General features: G+C 36.7%; 3 protein-coding genes across 5 annotated transcripts in view; 2 read left to right on the plus strand and 1 right to left on the minus strand.

The window, feature by feature from the left end:
- Positions 1-216: 216 nt before the first annotated feature.
- On the plus strand, positions 217-12,166 carry LOC126367033 (ATP-binding cassette sub-family G member 5). Its single transcript, XM_050010412.1, has 13 exons — positions 217-370; positions 2,212-2,329; positions 3,008-3,192; positions 3,844-3,906; positions 4,506-4,587; positions 5,211-5,342; positions 6,190-6,330; positions 7,042-7,249; positions 8,992-9,109; positions 9,370-9,463; positions 10,145-10,283; positions 10,803-10,988; positions 11,505-12,166. Exons 1-13 carry the CDS (start codon positions 317-319, stop codon positions 11,905-11,907), a joined length of 1,923 nt encoding a protein of 640 aa, XP_049866369.1. The 5' UTR covers positions 217-316; the 3' UTR covers positions 11,908-12,166.
- A 114-nt stretch (positions 12,167-12,280) lies between these two features.
- LOC126367103 (uncharacterized) lies at positions 12,281-14,646 on the minus strand. Its single transcript, XM_050010508.1, has 5 exons — positions 14,283-14,646; positions 14,061-14,185; positions 13,591-13,803; positions 13,455-13,497; positions 12,281-13,359 (listed from the first exon to the last, which is right to left on the minus strand). The coding sequence occupies exons 1-5, from the start codon at positions 14,374-14,376 to the stop codon at positions 13,253-13,255; spliced, it is 582 nt and encodes a 193-aa protein (XP_049866465.1). The 5' UTR covers positions 14,377-14,646; the 3' UTR covers positions 12,281-13,252.
- Positions 14,647-22,222: 7,576 nt separating this feature from the next.
- The window catches only part of LOC126367007 (5'-3' exoribonuclease 1), a 37,008-nt gene continuing 32,506 nt past the window's right edge, over positions 22,223-26,724 (plus strand). For 2 of the 3 annotated variants that reach the window (XM_050010356.1, XM_050010357.1), the window contains exons 1-3: positions 22,223-22,527; positions 22,988-23,214; positions 26,559-26,611. In XM_050010356.1, the coding sequence (XP_049866313.1) occupies positions 22,453-22,527; positions 22,988-23,214; positions 26,559-26,611 (355 nt within the window). In that variant the 5' untranslated portion in view covers positions 22,223-22,452. Of the gene's footprint in view, positions 22,528-22,820; positions 22,843-22,987; positions 23,215-26,558; positions 26,612-26,724 lie in introns of those variants that run through there. The other variant, XM_050010358.1, reaches the window with a different exon arrangement.

The following is a 26,724-nucleotide window of genomic DNA, read 5'->3' on the forward strand; positions in this document are numbered from 1 at the left end:
TGGTTAAAAGTACATCTCCTTAATATTCATCTCATCACTCTTCAAAGCAAAACAAACCATACTACACATACAATACCGCTTAACCAACATCAACAGACCAGTGTTCTCAAACTGAAGAACAGTTATTGCAGTGAAGTTAGACACAAGAGTGTGGCAACGTTGCGAAGGCTGTTGTTTGACTTGAAGTTATCAACAAATCGTTAGTTTGCTGCAAAGTTGGCAAGGGGAGGTTGTGTCGTTTAAAAATGCAAATAATTTAGTTATTATCAAGAATTTCATTGTTTTTTTGGTTATTTTATGAAAATATTGAGCCAAGATGATTGGGAGCGACTATACTCTGGAGTTGTGTAATGTTTTCCATTCTGGACAGGTGAGTGCGTGACAGTTTCACAGTTATTTGTGTTGTAAATAAAGTATTCAGTTGGAGCAACATTTCTCATTGTATATCAAACTATAGATGTATTTTTGTAAATATATTTTATTTTATTGTATTTAAATAATAGTTAAGTTATGAAACAATTACAAATGGAATGTGCTATTTAGCATCATTTCAACATGTTTGGCGTACAAATAATAATAATTAAGAAAAATGTGACTAATTTTATTCGAAAATGATAAAAAAAATGCACAGTATAATACCTATTACATAAATACTGTTACTCTTCCTGTAACTCGTTGATGTCTTTTGTTCGGGAGAACGTTATCTTTAACCTACTGTTATATGTTTTGTTTATATTTATATTAAGTGTTATTTGTATTTCAGGATAATTCTTTAAAAGAGTAAAAAGTTTTTAAATAATGTACCTACATACTGGACACTTTTTTATTAATTCATTTCTTGCTTTGCTTTACACGCACGGAGCAGGGTTTACCTATTTGTAAAGGATTAACGAGAGACTTTCCAAGCTACGTTCTCCAAAAACAATATAAGTAGATGGCGTTGTACATTTTTAACGTGATAATAATAATAATAATAAATGTTTATAATTACCTATTTTCTCTTTCCTTGGGTACATAATTATTCCAAAATACAATATAATGGCATATAAGAAGCATAAATAAAAATAATTGTTGCTTGATATGTATTTGGATCACAATATGTATAGAATTGGGTCGTGTACCAGGTTCAAGATAAATTATGAAATTCTGATTACTAAATAAACACAAATGTGAAACTAACGAAAAGCATTTTCTTTATTTTATTTAACTTAGTTATGAATTTTAATCAAGAAAAACGTAATAATAAGTTCGACATTTTATTACGTTTTTCTATGACGTCACAGTGTGCGTTTTCATACAAATTCCATAGTAATTTCGTGTTTTGACGTTTAGTAAAAAGTAACTGATTTGACTAGTTGGAAACTAGCCTATTGAGGAGCTCGGTGGCGCAGCGGTAAACGCGCTCGGTCTGCGATTGTTGAAGTTAAGCAACTTTCGCAAAGGCCGGTCATAGGATGGGTGACCACAAAAAAAGTTTTCATCTCGAGCTCCTCCGTGATCCGGAAGGCACGTTAAGCCGTTGGTCCCGGCTGAATTAGCAGTCGTTAATAACCACCAATCCGCACTGGGCCCGCGTGGTGGTTTAAGGCCCGATCTTCCTATCCATCCATAGAGAAGGCCCGTGCCCCAGCAGTGGGGACGTTAATGGGCTGGTGATGATGATGTATAGAATTATTTGGCTACCTAGTATAGGTTGCTTCTCTTTATTTTGAACAGAATAATAATGGGTGGTAGAAGTAATTGTACCTGGGCGTAATAAAAAGGGTCATGTTTTGTACCCAAAAACAAAGATAAAAGATGCATTTGTCGGTTATCCATGAAATTAAAAATCTGTACAGCACCACCTATATTGTTTTTGAGGAACGTAGCCTAGAAAGTCGCTTATTATTATCTGTAAGAGAGAATTTGAATAGCCGAACTCGCGGGCTTGGCGTTGGAATGGATATTGTTGGAAACCAAATGTTTATTCTTTTGTTAAAAAAAAAATCTGCAATAAGGGGAGACCTGGGATTCAATAGCTATTTATAAAAGAGCTATTAATTACACTGCGTCTATACACGATTTCGCCATACATTTTTTACCTACACCCGATGCATCGGCCTGGGCAGTGTAATAAGTTAATAAGCCCTTAACGGGCGTAAAATGACATACTTAATACGTAATACCTAATACCAGTATGTACCTACATGTTACCATTTTTTTTTTGTGAAGGTGGAGCCAGGCAGCTTCATCCAGCGCGTGACCGGTGGCGTGAAAACGGGCGTGATCCTCAAGGATGTCTCCTTCACCACGCACAGCGGGGAGGTCACCGCGATTCTCGGATCTAAAGGTACAGTGTACAGTCATGAGCAATATCATAATATACCCACTTTAGAACCCTGTCGCACTAACATATTTGACATTTAATGTGACTTACGGGTCAATTTGTCAAAAAAGTTAATGTGACATGGTATCAAAATGTATACCTACATACTCATGACCGTACAAAGGATCGAAATCAAGGCGGTTAGAAAGGCCACATTGAATCAATTCATCCAGAAAAGCAATATTGCAATTTGACATTTGCGCATATAAAAGTAAGTGCGAATTGTAAACAAGTGACAAACAGCAATATTGCTTTTTTAGATGAATAGATGAAAGCTGGCAAGCTAAAAGCATTTTTTTTTCTTATTTTTGTGTACGATCCATAATACGGCGTTGAGTGTAAGTCCTTAAATAGTGTAATGGTCAATAACATTTTTGTCATGTAAAACCAAGCTATTCGATATTCTTCTTATCGTGTGAATTGTGATGTGGAATACCACCCTGGTGTCAGGGTTATAATTGAGCCGCCAAATGCCGCTGACCTGGCTCATGTAACGATTGCTCACTTACACAGTAAATAGTAACCGGGACCAATGGCTTAACGACAAACGCAAATGCTGCTGGCGGCTTGAAGATAGGTACTTACGTCATTAAATTGTATTCCAATGAATTATTATACTTAATGATATGAAACCCTCCTTAGGTAGCGGCAAGCGAGCCCTCCTCGACGTGATAGCGCGACGTGTGCCCTCCAAAGGTCATATCTTGTTAGAAGGAGTGCCTTTAGAAGAACAGCAGTTCAACAACTCGTGCGCACTGGTGCGACACTCCACCAGGCTGCTGCCTGGACTCAGTGTGCAGCAGACATTGGCACTGTCACTTACTAAGGTGAGACAACACTAAGACATAAACAGCCTTTTTACGTCCCACTGCTGGGCATAGTCTACCTTTCTATCAACCGGAGGGGGTATGCAGCATACTTCACCACGCAATCACCATTGCAAGTTGGTGGAGGTGTTTTTTTACCGCTAATAGCCAGGACCAGCTTAACTCGAAGAACGGAATCCTACCTCATTTGGACAATCAGGTGATTCAAGCCTACAATGTCCTTACCGAATAAAGCTCCAGATCGTGAGCCCAACGATTATGATCAGGAAGAAAAATGCTTCCTTAATGTCCAGGTTGCGGTCCAGTTCCAATGGCATTCTGGAGACGTTGGCCTGTAAATTGGAGCTTCCAATATGGAAGCAGTTTGTGGGGGTTGTTAATCGCTTCCCATTAAAATGTTTTTGTGTTTATCTAAGAATTATATTGTTCTTCGTTAAGTTTTACTAACCATAGTATTTAAGTGTTTTTTGTATTACTAACAATTGGGCCGAGATGCCATTAAAAATAACCACTAGACCACGGAGGTTATTTAATTATATTATCAAACATGCAAATACAACTGAGGGCAAAATTTTTAGTTTCTAAAGTACTTACTACTACTTCCGGATACACAAACACCTATAAGAGGATTTCATTATTTCGTTGTTTCAGCTTTCCGGATACCTGAAGTCCTCAAAGGTCAAGCAAGTGATGGCTGATTTAGCTTTATCGCAGGTTTGTATAACAAATAGGTTACTTGGCAATCTAGTCAAATGAGATACTCCTAAACGTCAAAACGAAAGTTTCCCTTGGAGTTTGTATGGAAATACTGTCCTGAAACGTCATCAATAAAAGCGGTCAAAAGTCGTACTCATTGTTACAAAATTTGAAAATAGGATTGATTTTTGATCATCTTAAACTGCCATGTTTAACTTTCACCCTGTCAAATACTATATTATAATTACAATAGTAACAATAATTAGTTAATAATTTGTAAGTACTTATATATCTATGGAAAATCTGTCTATTTCTTTTTATTTTCATTTTACTTTTTTGCGCTCTACGCTGCAGTTGTATTGATCGTATCCTCTGCCGCTCTTAGCTCTGTAGCTCTTAGCGATTAGGCTCTTTGCCCACCTTAGAATAAGTTTATTCCATAAATGTCTTTTTAAAAATAGTGCTGTCCTTTACTTACGATAAGTGCAAGAAAAAGATGGATCTAGTTTTAAACCTGGAAAACTAACTTAAAATTAAATGTGTGTCTGCTAGAACCGTTTTAAATTTCCTACATTGAATATAGTTTTAAATATACTTACAACGATTGTTTCCGTCAGGTCGCTCACAAATGCGTCACAAACTTGACGAAAAGCGAATATCGAAGACTGATCATAGGCGTGCAGCTGATTCGAGATCCGAGTAAGTCTCACACATCATGAATACATACATACATACATATACATACATAAACTCACGCCTATTTCCCACCAGGGTAAGCAGAGACACAACACACACACACATCAATTCATCATTAATAATTTTCTATTTACCCACCCGAAACCTCCGAAGACCTTTTAAAAACTAAATATTTCGCAAATGTTAGATATAATTTCAATTTCGCATTTAAAAGCTCGACCCAGTATCACGCATAAAGTGGAGTAGGTAACCAAGGCTTATCATACAGCTACTCTTCTTCAGCTACACAACCTGTATAGAGAAGCTGCAGTAGATTTGAACGGATGAAACGTTCTCCAAAAAATATACATATACATAAACTCACGCGGTAACCAGAGACACACTTCTCTTACTTCCTCTACATTTATCAATCGTTTCATACACGCACGCCGGTTTAGAGTAGATCGCACTAAACCTTTTCTAAGGACATCTCCAATTTGTGAGCCCATCGGGAATTGAAACCGGACCTCCAACGAGCCTAACACTCTAACCACTAGACCACGTAGGCTGTTAACTGGCCGGTAACCTAAACAATTTACTTACTTATTGAAAAAAAAAAACATGATGTCAACAAATTCTTTTTTCAGTTATCCTTCTGCTGGATGAACCGACATGGGATCTAGATCCCTTGAACACATACTTGGTCATCTCCATACTGTCCAACGCAGCCAAGAAGTACGGAACAGCCATTATTCTCACGATGGAGAAACCACGATCAGGTAAGATCGGTAATTTAGCAAGTTCTTTCCAAAACTATGTCCCTTAAGCTCGTAAGTTTCGGAGGGGGTTTCGATTTTAAATGGAATTTTGCGGCGGAAAATTCTACTTAATATTAACTCAGAATAATGAGCTGCATCATCCCCCTCAGTATTTGTTACGATGTCACTTACACCCTGTACAAGTACATACAAGTAGATGGGGCGTTAGTAACATCGTAACAAATACTGAGGGGGATGATTCAGACCATGATTCTGAGTTGATATCAAATGGATTTTCCTGTCGGAAAATTCATGAAAATTTTAGTATTTTTTCAAATTATTTTGCGCCCGACAATTTCACTTGATATCAACTCAGAATCATGATCTGAATCATCCCCCTCAGTATTTGTTACGATGTCACTAACGCCCCATCTACTTGTATGTACTTGTACAGGGTGTAAGTGACATCGTAACAAATACTGAGGGGGATGATTCAGCTCATTATTCTGAGTTAATATTAATTTTCCGCCGCAAAATTCTATTTTAAATCCAATCCCCGTTGTTTACCTACATATTGTTTTCTTTTGTCACTAACAACGTGTATAGCCACACTGACTGGAAAACCATAACCTCTGGGGGGTTAAAATGGCCACATCGAAGTAATTCATCTAAGAAACCAATATTGCAATTTGACTTTTGCGCATATAAAAGTAAGTGCGCAATGCAAGCAACTGTCACATAGCAATATATTGCTTTCTTAGATGAGTTGTTTCGATGTGGCCATTTTAACAGCTCCCAATGTGGTCGCGAACTTCAGCATTGAGGGAACAAAGAAGAAGACCACTAACCATAGATTTTACTTTTACAGACGTGTTCCCGTTCCTGGACCGCGTGGTGTACCTATGCCTGGGTGACGTGGTGTACGCCGGCCCCACGAGGAACCTTCTCGACTACTTCGGTAGTATCGGCTTCCCATGCCCACAGCTTGAGAACCCTCTCATGTATTACTGTGAGTAAACATTATTGTGGCGTGATTACTTATATCACTTAATTCATTCTTGAAAGATGTATTCCTCGTAGCGCACCCAGCCGTTGCGCCCCCGTGCATTGCGCACCCAGCCTATTTATTCCTCGTAGCGCACCCAGACATTGCACCCCCGCGCATTGCGCACCCAGCCTATTCCTCGTAGCGCACCCAGACATTGCACCCCCGCGCATTGCGCACCCAGCCTATTCCTCGTAACGCACCCAGACATTGCACCCCCGCGCATTGCGCACCAAGCCTATTCCTCGTAGCGCACCCAGACATTGCACCCCCGCGCATTGCGCACCCAGCCTATTCCTCGTAGCGCACCTAGCAAATTTTAATAACATTTTTAGCAGGTGCGCTACGAGGAACGAATTTTATTTTATATTTTATTACTAGTTAAGCACCTATGACGTAGTAGCCTAGTGCAGTGTATTTTATAGAAAGATATTAAAAAATAATTCGTCAAAAAAAGAGATTAAAAAATTTACAGTGCAGCGCGCTTTTTGTTTATGATTGAACCCCAAGATGCTCTAAGGCCACCATAACACATGCACTTGCCGAAAAAATAAATTAAAAAATCGTGTTTTTTTTTTTGACATGACGCTAATCGTTTTATTTATTTATTTGGTACTTACATCAACTGGTATGGTACTTTTATTCTACATTTAACCCTGAACTTCCTCCTCGCAGTGTGCCTATCAACAGTGGACCGTCGTTCCCGCGAACGTTTCATAGAGTCCAACCACCAGATAGCGGCGCTGGTGGAGAAGTTCAAGCTGGAAGGCCAAGGTCTGATGCAGGGCAACCTGAACGACCACAGCCGCATCATCAACCCGAATAAGATACAGCTCAATTACGGCAAGCCTGGGGGAGTAAGAGTTATATGGTTGCTGTATTTGTAAGTATAATTGATATACAGGGTGTGTGACACCGTAACGAATACTGAGGGGATGATTCAGGCCATGATTCTGAGTTGATATCAAGTGTAATTTTCTGTCACATAATTCATGTTTTTTTGTGATTTTGAGTTGATATCAAGTGGAATTTCCTGTCGGAAAATTCATGAAAATAATTATCTACGGTACTTACTTATTGAAATCAATGATAATACTTTGTTAACCAACGCTTATCTGATTTGTGCCGGGGATAATGGGCTGAAAACCTATGTCGTCATAATTATGCAGTTTATCGTAACTGTAAGTCGTATCCGTCAGGAGTAGCGGGCGTGATTTTATTGCAAGTTTATCTTCAAAACAAACAAACGCCACAAACCTAATGACACTTCATAGCGAAATGTGATTCTAAGAATAGGTACTACGTTGAATTGTTGCCAATTTCGCTTGGAAAACGTTTACTGAACATTCGTGTTGTCCCAAACATTAGTCAATAACATTTTTCTATTTAGGAGAAACTATTAAACTTGCAACTTGATATAACTACTTGATACAACTCGTAAAATATATAAAGTATTTACTCCAAAAAACTCCAAGTACGCGGTCCCAAAAATAGTAAAAAATCGCCAATCATAAAAAGCTATTGTGAGAAAATAATTTCCTGTGACAAAAGTGACGACCACAACCAACCACTTTCCTAGCAATATAACATTTTATTGGGACATAGTTTCGTCGGGACAGTCGTGTGGGTTGTGAGCCCTGTCAGGGACACAGTCATATCGTCAATATAGAACATAGATAAATGGAGCGCAGTGCCAGATTCAGTTATAGTAACCCAAAAACCCGCGCATGGACTGGAGTCACAGTGTTCTCAGCATATTTGGTGCTACTTATGGTGGAAATATACATTGAAATCTTTGAGAACAACACGCATTTACGCGTTTACAACAACCTGCATCAGTTGCTCGAGCAATTGCGACTGATCACGTGAGACTGGTAAAGATTTAAGTCTTCTTGTGATGCATACATACAAACATAAGCTCACGACTATATCCCAATAAGGGTAATCAGAGGTACATCCATCGTAAGATAAACTAAGTAAGTGACACACCTCACCGAGCTTTCTGTTAGACCAACGCGATAGGTGGTGAGCCGTGGTTCTAGTGGTGCTTATGTCTTGATTTGACCTTATAGAGCCTATATCATACCTATCCAGAGAAATAGAGACCTAAATACTCGGAAAATATTGAAAATGGATTTTTTATAGGAAGATTGATTAATATAGGTACAGGATTATGTATTTATTTTCTTATTTTTCTTTTTTTATAATTTTTTTTATTGATTATTACTGTATTGCATCGTCCCGTACTTCAGTGTAAGTATATCAATTCTTTACGCCCTAAGGTAGCCTGGAAGAAATTGTTGCTTAGTTTGTAATTGTCCGTTATATTGTGTTTATGTTTAGTGTTTTGAATTGAAAGGAAGGTTAGAAAAGTTTTCTTTCAAACTAACCACACTCCAGAGTACTTATATGTGTTTTGTTTATCTGAGAGAAAACCCGCATAAAAGGTGGTGTGAAGTCCTGAATTGTCCGCCAACGCGAAGTCGAAAGGATTGGACCAATCAAGGGGAAGCCTTTGCCCTGCAGTGGGATAGAATAAACGATAAAATCTGAGCAACCCATAAGACTCGCGTCAAAGAAACAAAAAAGCACTATAATTCTTCTTAATTTAGTATTTCATTTCAGGAGAATGCTGGCGTCGATTTTCAACGTAAAGAAGCATGGCTTAAAGCAGATGTTTATGCGACTTTTCACCTTGCCAATATACTTCTTCATTCTATGGGTGTTTTACAATGAAGCTAAGGTTAGTTTCGAAATCGGCAAATTGAGAAAAAACTTAAACTAATCACGTGACATTCTCTTAGCTATTCTTTCTAATTATTATATAGTATCTAATCCCTGCGATTACGATATGCTGAAAACGTCATCACCTATTAGATTATTGATTAGGATAGATTCAATCACAAAGATTTTTAAGCAGTCTAACCTAACCCTCAAATCTCTCTTGAAGTAGGTTAAGCTTCGAGCCGGATACATTTTCTGATATACCCTCATTTTTTACAGGATTACCAAAGGGCTTTCATCACAAAAAGCGGGCTCATATTCAATGCTATGGTCGGAACGTATTTCATCAGTATTATGAACACGATTTGCCTTTGTAAGTAGCTAATTAACTACACACAGTAAACTTAACAATAGGGTCGTGTACTAGGTTCAAGATAAATTATGAAATTCTGATTACTAAATAAAGACACATCTAAAACTAACGAAAAACATTTTCTTTTTTCTATTAAACTTATTTATGAATTTTAATCAAGAAAAACGTAATAATAAGTCCGACATTTTGTCACGTTTTTCTATGACGTCACAGAGTGCTTTTTCATACAAATTCCATAGTAATTTCGTGTTTTGATGTTTAGTAAAAAGTAACTGATTTGACTAGTTGGAAACTAGCCTATTATTAGTGTAACTTAACTGTTATACGTGCAAATTTTCTGGAGGTGAGATCTGGATCAAAGTAAGTACCACGTAGATCCATCGAAACAATCATCCCGAATATAATGAGATAGATGTATATACAGGGTGTTAGGGACACTAGCGTATACTGAGGGGGTGATTCAGTTCATGATTCTGAGTTAATATCAAGTAGAATTTTCTTTTGGTTTTTTGAAATTATTTTCATTTCTATGCATTACTCAGAATCATGAGTTGAATCACCCTCGTTTTCGTTACGATGTCACTAACACCCTGTATGTCAGCAAGTTATCTTCTATTGAGTGGTGGTTTATAAGTACCTACAGTTATGGCTTTTTGTCTACACCTATTTTATATGTTTCAGTCGGTCCATACAGAACGCGCTATTACCAAGAGTCACAGGAGGGGCTATACAGTGGCGCAAGTCTACTTCTCTCGTGGAATCTCGTCTCTATTCCGTTCTCCTTTATCACTACTTTCGCCTCTGCTGCCATTATTTATCCGTAAGTTCTTAAGTTCTATATTCAAATTGATTCCTCGGTATCGAACTTGCACCAATGAGTTATTTCTCGGCTTGACCGTTATAGACGGCGATAGATACATTACGCACACTATCGTACCATTGAATGATACCTATCCTAGCATTCTTTTGTCGAACGATAATTACGATGAACATAGCAACTTATTATTCTTTATGTGAGGTTAGTTTGATTGCTTTTGATAATAAAACTTACTGCTGTTTGTAAGACGAACGAACTGAGGAGACTGGTACCGAGACCGTATTGTGATTTAACGGTATCAGTGGTTTACCTAACAATGTAATACTTTAATTATATAAATAAATTTAAAAAAAAAAAGATACGGATATCACGTCGTCCTTATAGAAAGCTTGTTGAGGCGCGGATACACTTAAGTTAGTCCATGTGACGAATGACTTCTTATTACCCCAATTAATATGGCCGTGAGTTACGTATGTATGAATTCCAACTACGATTGTTCTTAAATCTCTTTTCTGTCAACAGGATCCTCTCAGACATATCGGAGACCATGGACTACCTCTACTTCTCGCTAGTCCTGTGGTCCTGCTACATCTACGCGGAGCAGCAGTCTATCGCGATCATGATGTTCGTCAAGAACGGCCTGATCGCAGCCATGGTCAACATCTACTTGACCTGCATCTACGTCATGTTGGCCAGTGGAGTGTTGAGGTGAGATTATGTCTACTTTGCAAAGCCGTTGAATCAGTTCTTTGTTGAGTTCAGTCTTCTTCTATCGTGTGGGTTGTGAGGCGGAGTATCAACCTCATCAACCCTAGTGTCAGGGTAACTATTGAGCCGCCAAAGGCCCCTGACATAGCTCATGTATCGACTACTTACTTACATCAGTAAGTAGTAACCGGGACCAACGGCTTAACGTGCCTTCCGAAGCACGGATCATCTTACTTTCGGACAATCAGGTGATCAGCCTGTAATGTCCTAACCAAACTAGGAACCACAAAGTAATTTTTGTGATATGTCCCCGGGAATCGAACCCAGGACCTCCAGAACGACATTTGATAATAGTTGGAAAACAAAGACTTGGCTTAAATGTCCTGAAATAAAGCCATAAAATTCTAAAAAAAACATTGGCCTTGACACCCATCGTCGATCGGAACGTTTGTTCTTTGTTCCTTTTCTAAGTTTAAAATCTCAGGCTATTTTCAAAAACGAAATATCCTTTTCCAGATCCTACAAGGGCTACGAAGAATGGCTGTACTACATCACATACATCACGCATACGCGGTATGCCTCCATCTTCCTTCACAGAAACATCTTCAAACAGCCAACATTCAACATACTACCCTACAGCGACACTGAGAACTGCACTTCCATCACCAACTTAATACAGACTTCATCAAACTTAAATACAAATTCGAACTCTAACTGTCGATACGCAAGTGGCAAAGCTTTCCTTACCGAGCGATTCACAGCTAAGAGCTTCGCAGGCGATATCTACTTATCGGGAGACTTCAATCTGGACTTCAATTTGGGCGTCTCATTCGCTTTCTCATTAGGAATCATGGTGTTGAATAAGTTTCTTTACTTAATGCCTTTGCCCGGTTATATCACTGATAAGTTTAGAGAGTAATTTGAGTATCTTCAAAAATTTACATAGATATTTTCCAAAATGTAAACAATAAGTACCCTCGAAACTGGTTTTTAAGCGCGCAATTTTGTTAACATTTTAAGATTGTTTTAATGAAATTAATTTTAAGAGAATTTTAATGTAAGAAGATAAGTATAGTGGTAGAATCCGTCCATTTAATTTAATGAATTATTATAATTAGGGAAATACTAACAGTTATATTGTAATTTGTAAGGAAATATAATATGATTTATTATTTGAATTTTATGTTTTATTTGAATGCATACATTAGCCATGACTTACTACATTTTTTAAAGGCTTAGTCTCTAGCAGGGATGATTCTTTCTAAACTATAAATTGAAAAATAAATACTGTATTGGGTTGGAAAATATAGATTTATTTCTAATAAAAACTTACAATAACTTCCCTTAAACAATTTCCACTTCATATGACGACATTAGTATTTGATGAAACTTATGTTGTCAGCTTGTAAAGGGCTGTGCCAAAAAAAAACTATTTAGAATATGAAATCTGGAAGTATAATATTCTAGCAGATCTACTCATTCAATTAAACAACACACATTATGGAAGATGCAACCCACAGTTTTGGTTTTGGAACAGTAGCATTTTATTAATAAAGTTTTTGTTTTAAAAACACGAGTAATTTGTATGTCACAGTTGGATGGTATAATCTGCCTTTATAAATTTTAAGACTGAGAATTGCTTACTTTGTACTGATTTCTACTGAAAATAAAATCCACAATTTTTTTTTTATATACCCCATACTGTGTACCTCTGTGTTGCCATCCCATTATTTTGTATATTTTTCTTATTGGTTCAGCATTATGATCTTTGCATAATTTGCGTTTCTATATTATAATAAATTCTAGCATTCTACTTCCATTATAAATTAACTGCCAAATGTTGTCTAGCGATAACAAAAAATCAAATATCCATACTACAAGGGTTCATGACCGACTTTTATGTATACAGAATTATGCTACAGCTTTTTAAAGTTGCAGCAATTTTTTATTTGCAAGAAGTTTAATAAATAAACGAAAGAAATATTTTATTCTATTAATTTTACTTTGTTTTTAAAATATACAATAAAGTTTATTGTTTTTAGTATCTGATTATTCTATTATTACATACAATACCAATTTGTATTAGTCAATGGCTACGTGAGCTACGTCGGTCATGCACACCTCTCTGTACTTACAGTATATAAACTTCTCACATACAATATCCATTTCACTAATCACGGGATGTCTCAAACATTACCATATTTTGTTTAATGAATCCATCACTTAGCCTCCGTGGTTCATCCATCAACACCAGCAATCCTCACTCAACTAATGGTAAAATCTCCAATTACTTTAGGATAGGCGTATATCACTGCTGAGTCAGATTGGTTTTCATTTTCGTTGTCATTCGAGACAATCGCTGTACTATCCTCTGTGGAAAAAATCACATTTAATATATACAAGATGATATTAGAACTTATTTACATAGAATGAAGTTACATAGACAACAAGTGTTCAGAGACTTACCTCCATAAAAGACAATAGTTTTGTTTAACTTGTTGATTGTAACCTGAAAAAAGAAAAAAAAAGCGATATGACATTAATGTGCAAACTTGTAGCACATGTTTTATAATAAAACAAAATAAACAAAAAAATAACTCACCGGTGATAATACAATTTCTCTATATTTCTTAAGGTATAACTTGAGTGGCTCAACATAATTGTCAAAGCCGAGTGTGTTCAACGCAAAGAGAACATCTTCTCCGTTGATGGTCTTCCGTTTCTCCACCTGACAGCGGTCACTTGCTTCACTTGTTACGAATGAAATAAACTCTGATATGCATTCCTGGACACATTCTCTTGCATCTTTTGCTATCTGAAAATAATAAAATAAAGCATAATAATAAATTATTGAACTGCTAATTGGTTTAATGCGATACTTTTTACAAACATAGATATAGCCTTGTAAGGCTAGGAACTTCAGATACAATATGGGCAAGTATGGACTCTGAATGGTATATGGGCCTTTTAATTAAAGAGAATAGACATTAATGTATTTGATTAGCTTTCAGGAAAAGTGATTCCCATGAACTTTCTCACAGGTATTTAAAAAAATATATTTAAAAATATTACCTTTCCATTTTCAGGAATAGCCCGTTTCATGATTTTGGCAATATTAGCAATAGGTAAGAATCTGTCCTGCTCGCGCAAAGGCGCGTTTTTCCCTCCATTGGAATCAGAGTTGTTTTCTTCTTGTTCTAGAACATGCAACAATTACGATACGAAATTACTTAAAAACTCCTATTACGACGCAGTGAGGAGGTACACAAAGCGATTGAATATTATTAATCTTACCAAGGACATCATCGTTAACAACGTAGGTCTCTTCATCGACGAGGTAACCATTGTCTAACCTCACCAGCTCGTTCCCCAACTCATCATTATCCATGATTTCCAGTGATTTGGTTCACAAAGCCACAAATTACAATTTATGTTGCAGACTAACAAATTGTTATTAGGGTTGATTTTAAGTTGCTTATTTTATAATCCGAAATTCTCCCGGTTGAGGCGAATATAATAAGCTTGAGTAGGTACTAAACGTTTTTAATATTATTTTGAAACGAATTTAGGAAATATCACAAGAAAAAATACTCCCATCCATTCTTCAATACAAAATATTTTTTAATCTGTGGTTAATAATTTACCATTGACAAAATTTGCGAACAGTTTACTCAGAGAGATGGCTAACCAAAGACCTTGTATAGAATAGACGGATAATATTTTAGAGTGACGATCAAACTATCACAGCTCTCTTTCTTCCCTATGGCAACAATCTCTGTGGAAAAAAGAAACAAACATAGACAAACACCGCTGTCTAGAACGTCAGTGTTGACCGTTTTGAGATGTTGTGGTAACCAGCTGGATACCAAACCTGCCGTTAGTTTTTTGGTGTTTTGGGACGTTATTTTAACTTTTTATATAAAAAAATCTGTGAAATAGTTATTCATTATGAACCATGGCTTCCGAAGCTATTGGTTGTGAGAGTAGAATGGGTGTTATAATGGAGAACGATCAAATAATGACTCACCATGGGTAAGTTATCGACCACATAATACATGTTTGTGTGCAAGAAATACATTACCTGGTCTGGTTTTTGTAAAGTTTATTGAGCCCTAAACACGATGCAGACGCATATTTTCAGCAAAGCCGTCACATTTGTACAAATAATTGATTTCACATTTTACGTTAATCAGCTTTGACAGATCATGTACCCAAAGTATTATAAGTAGTGTTGTCCTTTGATGTCGATAACATAATATTATGTTTGAATGTAACATCTACATGTTGCGTTATTCTATTCACGTTTAATTTATTTTTCGACCAGTTTCCGATTTGGATGAAGATTACATAAAGATATTGTATTTTCCAGATTTCCTAAATATCCTAATTTACGAAACAAGAAATTAAGAAACAATTAGATTCAGACCATGAAACGAGATGATTCTCTCTTCTGAAGGACGCCTTCTCCTTATTTAAGCCTGTGCTAATTACATTTCGATGTATCTTGCTTTCTATCGAGCAGGATACCAAACAAAAATATTACATAGAGATGCAGTACCAACAATATTCACTCACATATCTCACATAAGGTGAGTTTAAGTTTAGTTATAAGTTTATAGATAAATTTGCAGCTATTTCGTTTTTGTATTCTACATTAGCATGGAAAAAATATTTCAATACAATACAAATATTCTCTATTGCACAAAATAATTAGTATGAATAACTATTTTGGTAATTACCTGTGATTATTCCTTCTATAAATAATTAGTATGAATAACAATTTTTGTAATTACCTGTGATTATTCCTTCTATGTGCAATGTGTAAACATGCAATGCTTGTGTATTTGTGTGCTCCACGTTAATATGTGCCATTCTTGCAGGTAAAGTTATAACGACCAGAGCCGACACTATACACTTCTAAAGAAAGTGAACAAGAGGAAATATTTTTTTTTATCACCAAAAGTCGGAATTGTTCAGTGCTTCGTAGTCATTGTATTCTAACTATATTGAATAAAAATCTTATAAAGAAGTATTTGCTTATATTCTTTAATCGCATTGAGATAATCCCCGAAATATACTAGAAGGTCGTCTACTTCTTGTATCGAGAGCCGATTCGATTTCCGGTCAAGTCAATGAAAAACGTGTATTTAATTTTTATAAAAGGGTAGGTATGTGATTTATAGCAACCAAAGGGTGGCCGCAATGTCGTATTAAAATGATACTATAGTATATGTGGACTAGATGGACCGTCCTCGACCTCCTCGGCCATAACACCTTGCGAAATGACATAGATTCAAAAATGATAAATTGACCTTTAACAAGTTTGTCCATGATAATTACGTTGAATAAGTGGTTCTGAATCTGTCACCGCAACGTACGGTTCTTCTTAGGTATCTTTCTATCAGGGTACAAATAGGTATCGTTTTAACTAATTTACTTGTGGTTCTACCCACCCAGGTATGGATACTAGGTCGTTATTTCTGTATTTAATTAATCATTCAATTTGTAATGTATATTTTTTTAGATCTTGGACTAACATGAAATATTTAGCCGATAATAATGTCGATAAAGACATGGAACGGCACTAGTGGTTCTGATACAAAAACATATACTATAGGTACGTTTCTATAACAAACCCGCTACGCGAGTACAAAAGACGTTACGACGATAGTATATTTATCTCTTTTTAACTTATGACGGCTCACATGAGTGCGAAAGACAAAACCTATGTTTTTCTTTCGTCTTAAATATGCTCCGTCTATTCTATACAAGGTCTTTGTGGCTAACTTATTTTGAAAAGGAAAATTTTCAATGTGCTGCCATCTGTGGATCTTCATATTAAGCGTATTTATCGTTTTTAACAAAAAATATTTAACTCTTTGAAATGAAATGAAAATTTATTGCAATAAATGTGGTAAATATATCGATGGAAGTAAAGCTTATAGCGCTCAGCACATTTAGTCATGTTGTGACATACAATAATAACTAAGTACTTACATAAAGTACTGAAAAATATTACAAAAACACTTATCTATATAAAAAAAGAAAAAAACCTTTGAAAAAGGAGCTTATTCGTTACAAAACATGTTATCTTTTTGTAAGTTTTCCACATAAACAACAAGATGGTGCTAGAGTCAATGGTAGTGATGGGCAGGGAAAGAAAAAATTGGGTGGGAAAGAAAAAATATCGGGAAAATATGGGAAAATAAAATAAACACCCGAAAAATTCCCGAATTATGGGAAAATATTTTTTATGTAATTATTTTTAATCTTATTATTATTTGTATGTCGTTTCCATGTCTCGGGTCGGGTCTGTCATGGAGTCCCGGACTTTTGGAAGGCGTGCGTGGGGCCGAAGCCAAAACGTAGAGGCCCCTTAAGACAATTTAATCTAAATGTGGTGTGACACCAACCGGCGATTATCCCTGTATGAACAATGGGAGTGCACCCAAAGACAATCCCTGATTTGTGTAGGACCATTGCAGATTATGGGAACAAAAGGAACTGGGTTGGGGGTTAGTGAACCGGGATACTGGGGCTATGGGGGACTATGGCGCCTGCTCGACCAATGTTAATAACAGAGATACATTGGGCAGGCGGTGACTCGTCACTCACTGGTTGGGCCACCTATCTAGCCGACGCGACTGGACGGCAAGACAGCAACATGGTTGTGAGCATCTCAGGGTGTCAAGAGGTGTACACCGCTTTCTGCGAGGCGGTTTACCCGCCTTACCAACTCGCGACTTATGCATCTTTCACTTCCACCCTGCGAGCGTATAGCTCTAACGCCCCACTCTGTCTGGCCAATGAAGGCAAGCCAGAGGTGAGAGTCCTGCGGCCCCCGCTAAGGTCCACTCCGGCCAGCCAGTACTGTCACCATCTTTGTTGCTCTTCTTTGGACTCTCTCTAGTAGTGCAATGTCCTTCCGATAGTAAAGTCTCCATATTTGAAACCCATGTTCTAACAGCGGTCTGACGTAAGTAAGTTTTGTAAAGCCTAAGAAACAATTCCGTATCTATATGATAAAAAGCTTTTCTAATTATGTATAAAAGGGAGTTATCCTTCTTAGTGATTCCAATAATGTGTTCGTCCCACTTTAGATTATGTGTTATCGTTATGCCAAGGTCCTTTTGTTTTTTAACACACTCGAGAGGTTTTGAGTCAATCGTGTAACTCAACGTGGGGTGGTTACTGCCAACATGCAACACAGTGCATTTGTCTACGTTTAATGTGATTAGCCAATCTCGGGTCCAAGCAATTACTCTATCAAGATCGTCTTGGATTATATTATGGCTAATAAGTGGATTCCCCGTTATTTTCGTGTCATCTGCAAAGAGTGATATATCAAACATGATACCATGATTAAGATCTGTAAGGTAGATACTGAATAAAATAGGTCCTAACACCGATCCCTGCGGCACACCGCTGAGGACTTTTCTGGGAACAGAGTATGCTTCTCCGATGCGCACAGAGAATGTGCGATTTGACAGGAAGTCTTCAATCCACTTCACGACATTGCCTCTGATTCCAAAGGGCTCTAATTTAGCAATCAATCGTGTGACAGGAACTCGATCAAAAGCTTTTTCATAGTCCAAGTAAATAATATCTGTAGGTATTCGTGCCTCCCAATTGCTTGCACAAAACCATGTTGCTCCTCGATGATGACATTCTCTCGTGCCAAAAGCATCCTATATATCCTATAATATGTAGATATCTTTGCATGGAATTATTAAAATCGAACATTCCATTCAAAATATATTACAAAGGAGATCATCGGCTTTTGAAAGTGCCGGTCAGGGAAAAAAAATGTGTCAAACCTTTCGAGTAGATTGTTCTGAACATTTTTTACTATGACACCAGACGTGTATGACCATTAATTTGGCTTTAATTGTATTTTAGAAATCTCGATTTTTCATACATTTTGTAAAAAATAATATTATGTCCGTTGGGAAAAAGAGGTATACAGGCGTATTACAAAGGACCGTTAGAACATTTATTAGTATAGCGCCAAATTTCTATGACCATTATTTTGACTTTTATTGGACTTTCAGTTTTGGTTAATACATATGTTAAAATGCCGGCCATCGAAAAAATACGTCGAATCTGTCTAATAGTTGCTTCTCAATATTTTTTAATAACACCAAACATCTATGACCATTATTTTGACTTTTATTGGAATTTACGTTTTAGTTCAAATGTGAAAAATGCCGACCAGCAAAAATATCATGTTGAGAGTATCGAATAGATGCCTGTTAACATTTTTTTCTATAGCGCCGAACTTGTATGACCATTAGTTTGGCTTTTAGTGTATTTTAAAAATCTTGATTTCTTATTTATTTTGTATGAAAATAAAGTGCTTTGGGTAAAAAATGCGGTACGGCGGATTACAAAGGACCTTTAGAACATTTAATAATCTGGCGCAAAACATTTTTGACCGTTATCTTGACTTTTTATTCGTCTCTCTTTCCGTTTTGGTTCAAATGGGAAAATGTCAGCCAGCGAAACAAAATAAGTCAAATCTTTTGGTAAACGACTTGAAACTTATTTTTACTATACTACCAAATGTCGACTTTGGCTTTTATTGGACTTTTTAAAAAAACTTTTTTTTATACATTTTAACAATGACAACAAGCAGAGCTTTCCCAATGACTAGTTATTAGTCAGATAAATACTTTGTGTTTTTGTTTTGTGTGTTGTTAGGTGAACTTCTATATTAATACTATCTGATTTTAGATATGACGTTGGCTGTAGTTTTTGCATTCGACTCAACGTTACGGCCTAAGTTTAGGTTGAATTATGGTATTGATTCACCTTGACCGTAAATGGTTACCACCCACCAAAGATAAGCTTGCCATCTAGTGACGAAACTCGTATTTTGGCATGACGTCTGAAGTATCTGTTAGGGAAAACAGGAGTCGGGTAGTCTTCTTCTATCGTGTGGGTTTTGAGGCGAATTACTAACCTCATCAACCCTGGTGTCAGGGTTACTATTGAGCCGCCAAAGGCCGCCAAAGGCTGTGTAAGTACGTAGTCGTTATAAATGAGTCATGTCAGTCGGGTAGTTGTACTTTGCAAGTATGCCTATCACAATGTCCTGGTGCTACTCGGCCGATAATACCTCTACTACCCCACTATTTATTCCTTGTATACACTTTTCTTTAAAAAAGTAGCTCCTTAAGCGTGTATCACCATCAGGTAAGGTAGTGGTCAAACGCAAACCTATTTTTCAAAAGACGACCACCATATTACGCCTTTAGCAAGATAGTTCCATTATCACTAGATAAAACTTTTTTTTGATTTTTGAAAAATCGAATTAAGTTCAAAATATTGGTCATAGTCGTTTAATGCCATAGTAATAAACATTCTGACGATCCTTTAAATAACGCGCCTGTTATATTTTATTTTTATAAAAAATGAATCAAAAATCAAGTTTTGTTTTTTAAATCCAACAAAAGCCAAACTAATTAATGGTCATACACGTTTTTGTCATAGTGAATAATGTTTACAGGTATCTTCTCGATAGCTTTGACATGTGTTTTTTGCTGACCGGCACTTTTCACACAGAAACTATAACGTAAAGTCCAACAAAAGTCAAAATAATGGTCATAGACGTTTGGTGCCCTAATAATAAATGGTCAAATGGATAAGTTCTAACGGGATGTACAAATATTGTTTCATGGCCGGCACTTCACATTTTCACCAAAAATGTTTGGAAATTCAGTTTTTTTAATTCGAATAAAACCGAAAATATTGACCCTACAGCTTTGGTGCCATAGTAATAAATGCTCAGACGGATAAGTTCTAAGGATAATATCATTATTGTTACTTGGCCGGCACTTTACATTTTCACCAAAAATGTATGAAAAATAGTTTTTAAAATCGAATAAAACCGAAGATATTGACCCTACAGCTTTGGTGCCATAGTAATAAATGCTCATACGGATAAGATCTAACGGAATATAGCAAAAATATTTTTTGGCCGGCACTTTGACTTCTGGGCCGAAATCAGATGATCTCCTTTAAGTTTTTTAAGAGTTCATACGACACTACGACAGAAAATAAATTGGACATAAGTAGGCATACATTATATTTAAATGGTCTTTGTTGGAAATTCTTACTTTTAATACAAATATATGCGATAAAAAATATTTTCCCTGGAAATGGGAATTTTTCGGGTTTTTTCCCTCAGAATTGGGAAAATTTCCAAAACGCGGGAATTTTCCGGGTAAGAACCCAACACTAGTCAATGGTAATAAATATTTGATTGAGCTACCAATTCTCAGGTGCCACCATGTGTGTAGTCTGTGGATCCAAAGATGGTACCATAAACATTTTTTTTTTGTTTTGGTTTTCCCCGAAGGGTAAGGCAAAGGGAACTATGCCCATACAGCCATGTCTGACGTATTTTTTTTCTTGATGATTAATGAAATGATGAAAGGTGATGATGATGAAACCTAAGCCCCCACCCTCGGAGTAGACTCCTACTCCGAACCCCAAACGAATTAACTCAAAAGTCCGCATAAACTTTTGAGCTATGAAGCGGCTTCCCGGCACGAAGCGAAAATAGGCAGATACACTTTGTTTATTGAATACTCCAATATAATAACACTCGCTAATGTCTTTCGACTAACTTAATGCGATCATTAACCACAAAACACCACTTTGTATTAATTATTTAGATTACTCAATGAAGAAAGCAACTGTCCCGTTCCCGTTTCCCGCCGAAAAGCCGGTACCATAAACAAGGATATTTTTTTTGGCCTGATACAAACAAGGAAGCTTGTCAACCAGAAAAGTGTTGTGCTAACTGTATTGAAGTGGCTATCAATCAATGCAAATCGATTCATCTAAAATTATAATGGCAACCACATTCTTTTCTAAGAAAGTTTTCTATGGTGTTTGCATGGAAATACTGTCCTGTGACGTCATCAATAAAAGCGGTCAAACGTCGTACTCGTTGTTACATACTCGTAAAGGGCAGACTATGTGTTATGTAACAATGGTGATCAACTCATCATTTGTACCCAAAAACAAAGATAAAAAATGCATATGTTATCCATGAAATGTCCATGAAGGACAAACGAAAGCAAATCTGTACAGCATCATTTGTATTCTTTTGAGTAACATCGCCTGGATTGTTCCCCATTAATATATATTAATCGATTGCATAATCGTCAGCCAACCATTGTATTGAATTGAATGTATCAATCAATCAATCAAACAACAATAGCACATCCCTAAACCGTACCGTTCACAACGATGTGGAAAAATTACTGTTTTTCAAAATATTTTCCATAATTTTCCATTTGAAAGCGCTGAAGGAGGGGGCCCTCGGAATATGTACATTTAAGTTAAATATCTGAGCGTGTGACTTGCTGTGTTAAGGTTATTTTTGATCGGGGTCACTGACAACAAACAGCCGGACTCCATTTTTTGCCAATAATTCGTGAAAAAGTCATTCGCCATGGGTGTTCCAAAGTTCTTCAGGTACACTAGCGAGAGGTACCCCTGCCTCAACGAGTTGGTGAAGCAGTACCAGGTAAGAACCAAGAAAACCCGACACAAATATTTCAGTGGGTTTGTTCAATAAGCAGGCTAAGGATATGGTTGTCTCTCTCTAACCTTTTGATTTTCTTAGCGTTTCGATAAGGACAAAACATCGTGTTATGTTTACTGTATGATAAGTTATTAATTTATCCACTATTGCTAATCATTATGAAAGTGCCAACTCCTGAAAATTATGGATGTGATAACTGAACTTACCTTTGTTTTGCATTGCATAACAATTTGTATAATAGCCAATCACAATTATATTGTACTATAGTTTCACGAATTGTATAGTTTAATTTTGAGGGTAGGGCAGGTGATAATACTAATAAGAAATAGTTATTCTTTAAAACCACATTAAATAGACAAAAAATAGTTTTATTTAATTCATAAATCATTTACCATCATAAACATCCAACTCTTCCAATAAACACACTTTTTGCTACCTCCAGATCCCTGACTTCGACAACATGTATCTGGACATGAATGGCATCATCCATAACTGCTCGCACCCAGACGACAACAACCCGCACTTCCGCATCACCGAAGAGAAGATCTTCCAAGACATCTTCCATTACCTCAGCATACTGTTCCAAATCATCAAGCCCAAGAAACTGTTCTTCATGGCTATTGACGGAGTAGCGCCCCGCGCTAAGATGAACCAGCAGAGGGGAAGGAGGTTTGTAACCACACCTCATTATTTCACTATTTACAATTTATGGCTGCATTAAGAAACAATGATTCTGTTGCCAATGTCAAAGTACTGAAGAAAAAACTGAGTACAAGAAATTTAGTGTCAGAAGATAGATAGATTTAAACTGTTCGTTAGAAAGTCCAGTGATATAGTACAGAAGTTCCGTAGAAATAAAGACATCACATTTGTTAATTACCTTGACAGGCCTGTAGGTTCAAAACACACATAGAATAAACCCAATCTTTACAAGTTTCATTAAAAAAAAAATAGTACTAAATTATACATACTTTTAAACACCTCATTTAATATAGATAGGCTAGAATGACAGCTGTTAGAACTATATATTTTCCTGATATGTCTCTTTTGCACTAAGCATAATACTGCTGTGTACTATATCAGTATCCAGCTGGCATTCCAATCCAGTTATATTTTATGAGGTATATAATGATATTTTTTAAGCTGGGGAGCAGGCCTTGTTACAAGCATCACTGTGACCTAGGAAAAGGACCCAGTGTGAATGTCACCTTATGCTACAGTTGACTTCTATTCTAAGCCCCGGCCCGGTAGTGTAGTATTTGCTTAGGGTTGAGAAGTTTGAGCACCTCTGGAGTCTTTAGGTATCCTCCAAACATGACCATAATGATAGATAGATAAAATACAGTATTGAGAACATGGGAAACAAGATACAGAAATAAGGACAACAGATACACAAAGGCAAAACAAACGGCCTTATTGCTCATGTAGCAATTGCAATGCTTGCTCATCAGGGGCTCACACTCCCCTAGTATACAGGCTGTTAGTGACATCGTAACGGAAACTTTGAGGAATGATTCAGACCATGATTCTGAGTTAATATCAAACGGATTTTTCCGTCGCAATAGTATAGAACAGAAACAAATTTAAAAAAACACAAAAATTTCATAAATTTTCCGACAGGAAATTCTACTAGATATCAACTCAGAACCATGGTCTGAATCATCCCCTCAGTATTCGTTACGATGTCACTAACACCCTGTATTACACTTCTCATCAAAAAAATCGAAACACTTCCGTTTTCATTGTTTCTGTCCGAATTTAACACAAAAAAGAATTCATACGATGAAAAAAAATACATAAATGTATAGCTGGCAGTTTGGCCATTACAGTAATAAGCGAAAATTCTAAATTCAAAATTAGAATTTCATTTGTTTATCTTATAAACGAAATGAATCACTGTTTTGAGACAAATGTGTATTTAGGGTTGGAGTACATTTAGCGTTTAAAAACTAAAAATTGGCGCCTATCCTTAAACTTTTTGTTTTTTATTTCAATACTGTGACTTTGGGACGTCTGAAAAAAGGTTTTTTTTCTAAAACGTATGGATACTCGCCCACAGAAGCCGCCCAAGTTGTGGCATTGCTGGATTCTGGCCTTAGTCAGCGTGTTGTGGCTGCAAGACTGCATCTAAGCCTGTCATCTGTTCATAGAGTCTATAAACGTTATCGGGAGACTGGTTTGTTCACGCGCCGTTCAGGAACTGGCAGGAATCGGGTCACTTCTGAGCGAGATGATCGATTTATTGTAACAACTTCTTTAAGAAATCGACGCCTTAACGCTTTTCAACTGTAGCAGCGGCTTCGTGTTGTACGAAGGGTGGCTGTAAGTGACTCTACAATTAGAAGAAGGTTGAAGGATCGTGGACTGGTACCGCATAAGCCAGCAAATGGGCCGAAATTAACTGCAGACCATCGAAGAGCGCGCCTTAACTTTGCACGTGAGCACCTAAATTGGTCATACCTACAGTGGAGCAAAGTTCTCTTTTCTAAAAAAATGAGTGTAAAATTATGCTGTATGGTAACGACGGAAGGAACAAGGTCTACAGAAGAGACGGAGAACGCTATGCACAATGCTGCATTGAAGAAAAGGTAAGCTATGGTGGCGGTTCGTGGACGGTTTGGGGAGGAATCAGCGCCGACGGTAAGACAGAGCTTGCTTTCGTGTCTGGGCCACGTCTGCCTGCACTAAACTGTCATCGGTACGTCGAAGAGTGTCTCGAGCCTCATGTGATGCCCTATGCACATTTTATTGGCAACGGCTTCATATTCATGCACGACAATGCTAGGGCTCACACCGCGGGCGTCGTACGAGATTATCTTAACGAAGTCGATATCTCTATTATGGAATGGCCAGCAAGAAGCCCGGACATGAATCCCATTGAACATCTGTGGGATGAATTAAAGAGACAAATTCGAGCAAGAGATCCTGCCCCAGAAACACTTAGCCAGCTGCAAGATGCAATCCAAGAGGAATGGGACAATATACCACAGCATGTGATCGTGACTCTCATCCGATCGATGAAGAACCGTATGGAAGCAGTAATTAGAGCTCGGGGAGGGAATACAAGTTATTAAATAAACGTTTTTTAGCTTTTTTTTTCATTTACGTGTGTTGTTTTATCCATTTCCTTTATACTCCATACGGAATAAAAATGACTCATTTAACAAAATACGAAACCTATGAAAAATTCATTTAAATTTAGAACATTAACATTAAGATTTGATAAGCTCATATTACTCACTATTAAACGACATTTAACATTTATTCCTAAATGTACACATTTTTCTGATAATCCTGACAAAACGTAAACTTGCAAGGTGTTTCGATTTTTTTGATGAGAAGTGTATATAATAGGCTAGTTTCCAACTAGTCAAATCAGTTACTTTTTACTAAACGTCAAAACACGAAATTACTATGGAATTTGTATGAAAAAGCACTCTGTGACGTCATAGAAAAACGTGACAAAATGTCGGACTTATTATTACGTTTTTCTTGATTAAAATTCATAAATAAGTTTAATAGAAAAAAGAAAATGTTTTTCGTTAGTTTTAGATGTGTCTTTATTTAGTAATCAGAATTTCATAATTTATCTTGAACCTAGTACACGACCCTATTACTTTTATTATAATTGATAAAGATGACAGACTACTATTATAATTTTTTATTTGATCTAAGTTGTGGCTGTCTGTAACAAAGGTCTTATAAAGATATCACATTTCAAATAAAATAGGTATTAACATTACAAAGCGGAATGTAATATTATTTACATTCTTAATATTCTTAGGTATAATGTTTTGAGGGAAATTACCTAACAATAAAAAGTGCTGCTGCTGTAATGTTTCTGCTATCAACAATTTCACCTTACCTAGCATTGCATGCACCTGAGAATAAAGACATAGGTACCTATTAATGTTAATAAAAAAAAAATCTAAGAATAGTAATCTCTTTTTTATTCACAAACACTGGTGTTATAGAGAGTGTTATAGAAATCATTCATATCTTGTGTTCCACAGATTCAGGTCTGCCAGGGAAGCAGAAAAGTTAGAAGAAGATGCCAGGGCTAAAGGTAATATGAATGTTTAAACACCACCATTTTTGAAGCTGGGAGCTATGCAGCTTGGCTATGCCACCTGGGAACCGGTGTAGGGGCACTCATTCACTATGTGAGATTGGGTTTGA

Source organism: Pectinophora gossypiella, chromosome 5, assembly GCF_024362695.1.
Source record: "Pectinophora gossypiella chromosome 5, ilPecGoss1.1, whole genome shotgun sequence".
NCBI classification, from domain to species: Eukaryota; Metazoa; Arthropoda; class Insecta; order Lepidoptera; family Gelechiidae; genus Pectinophora; species Pectinophora gossypiella.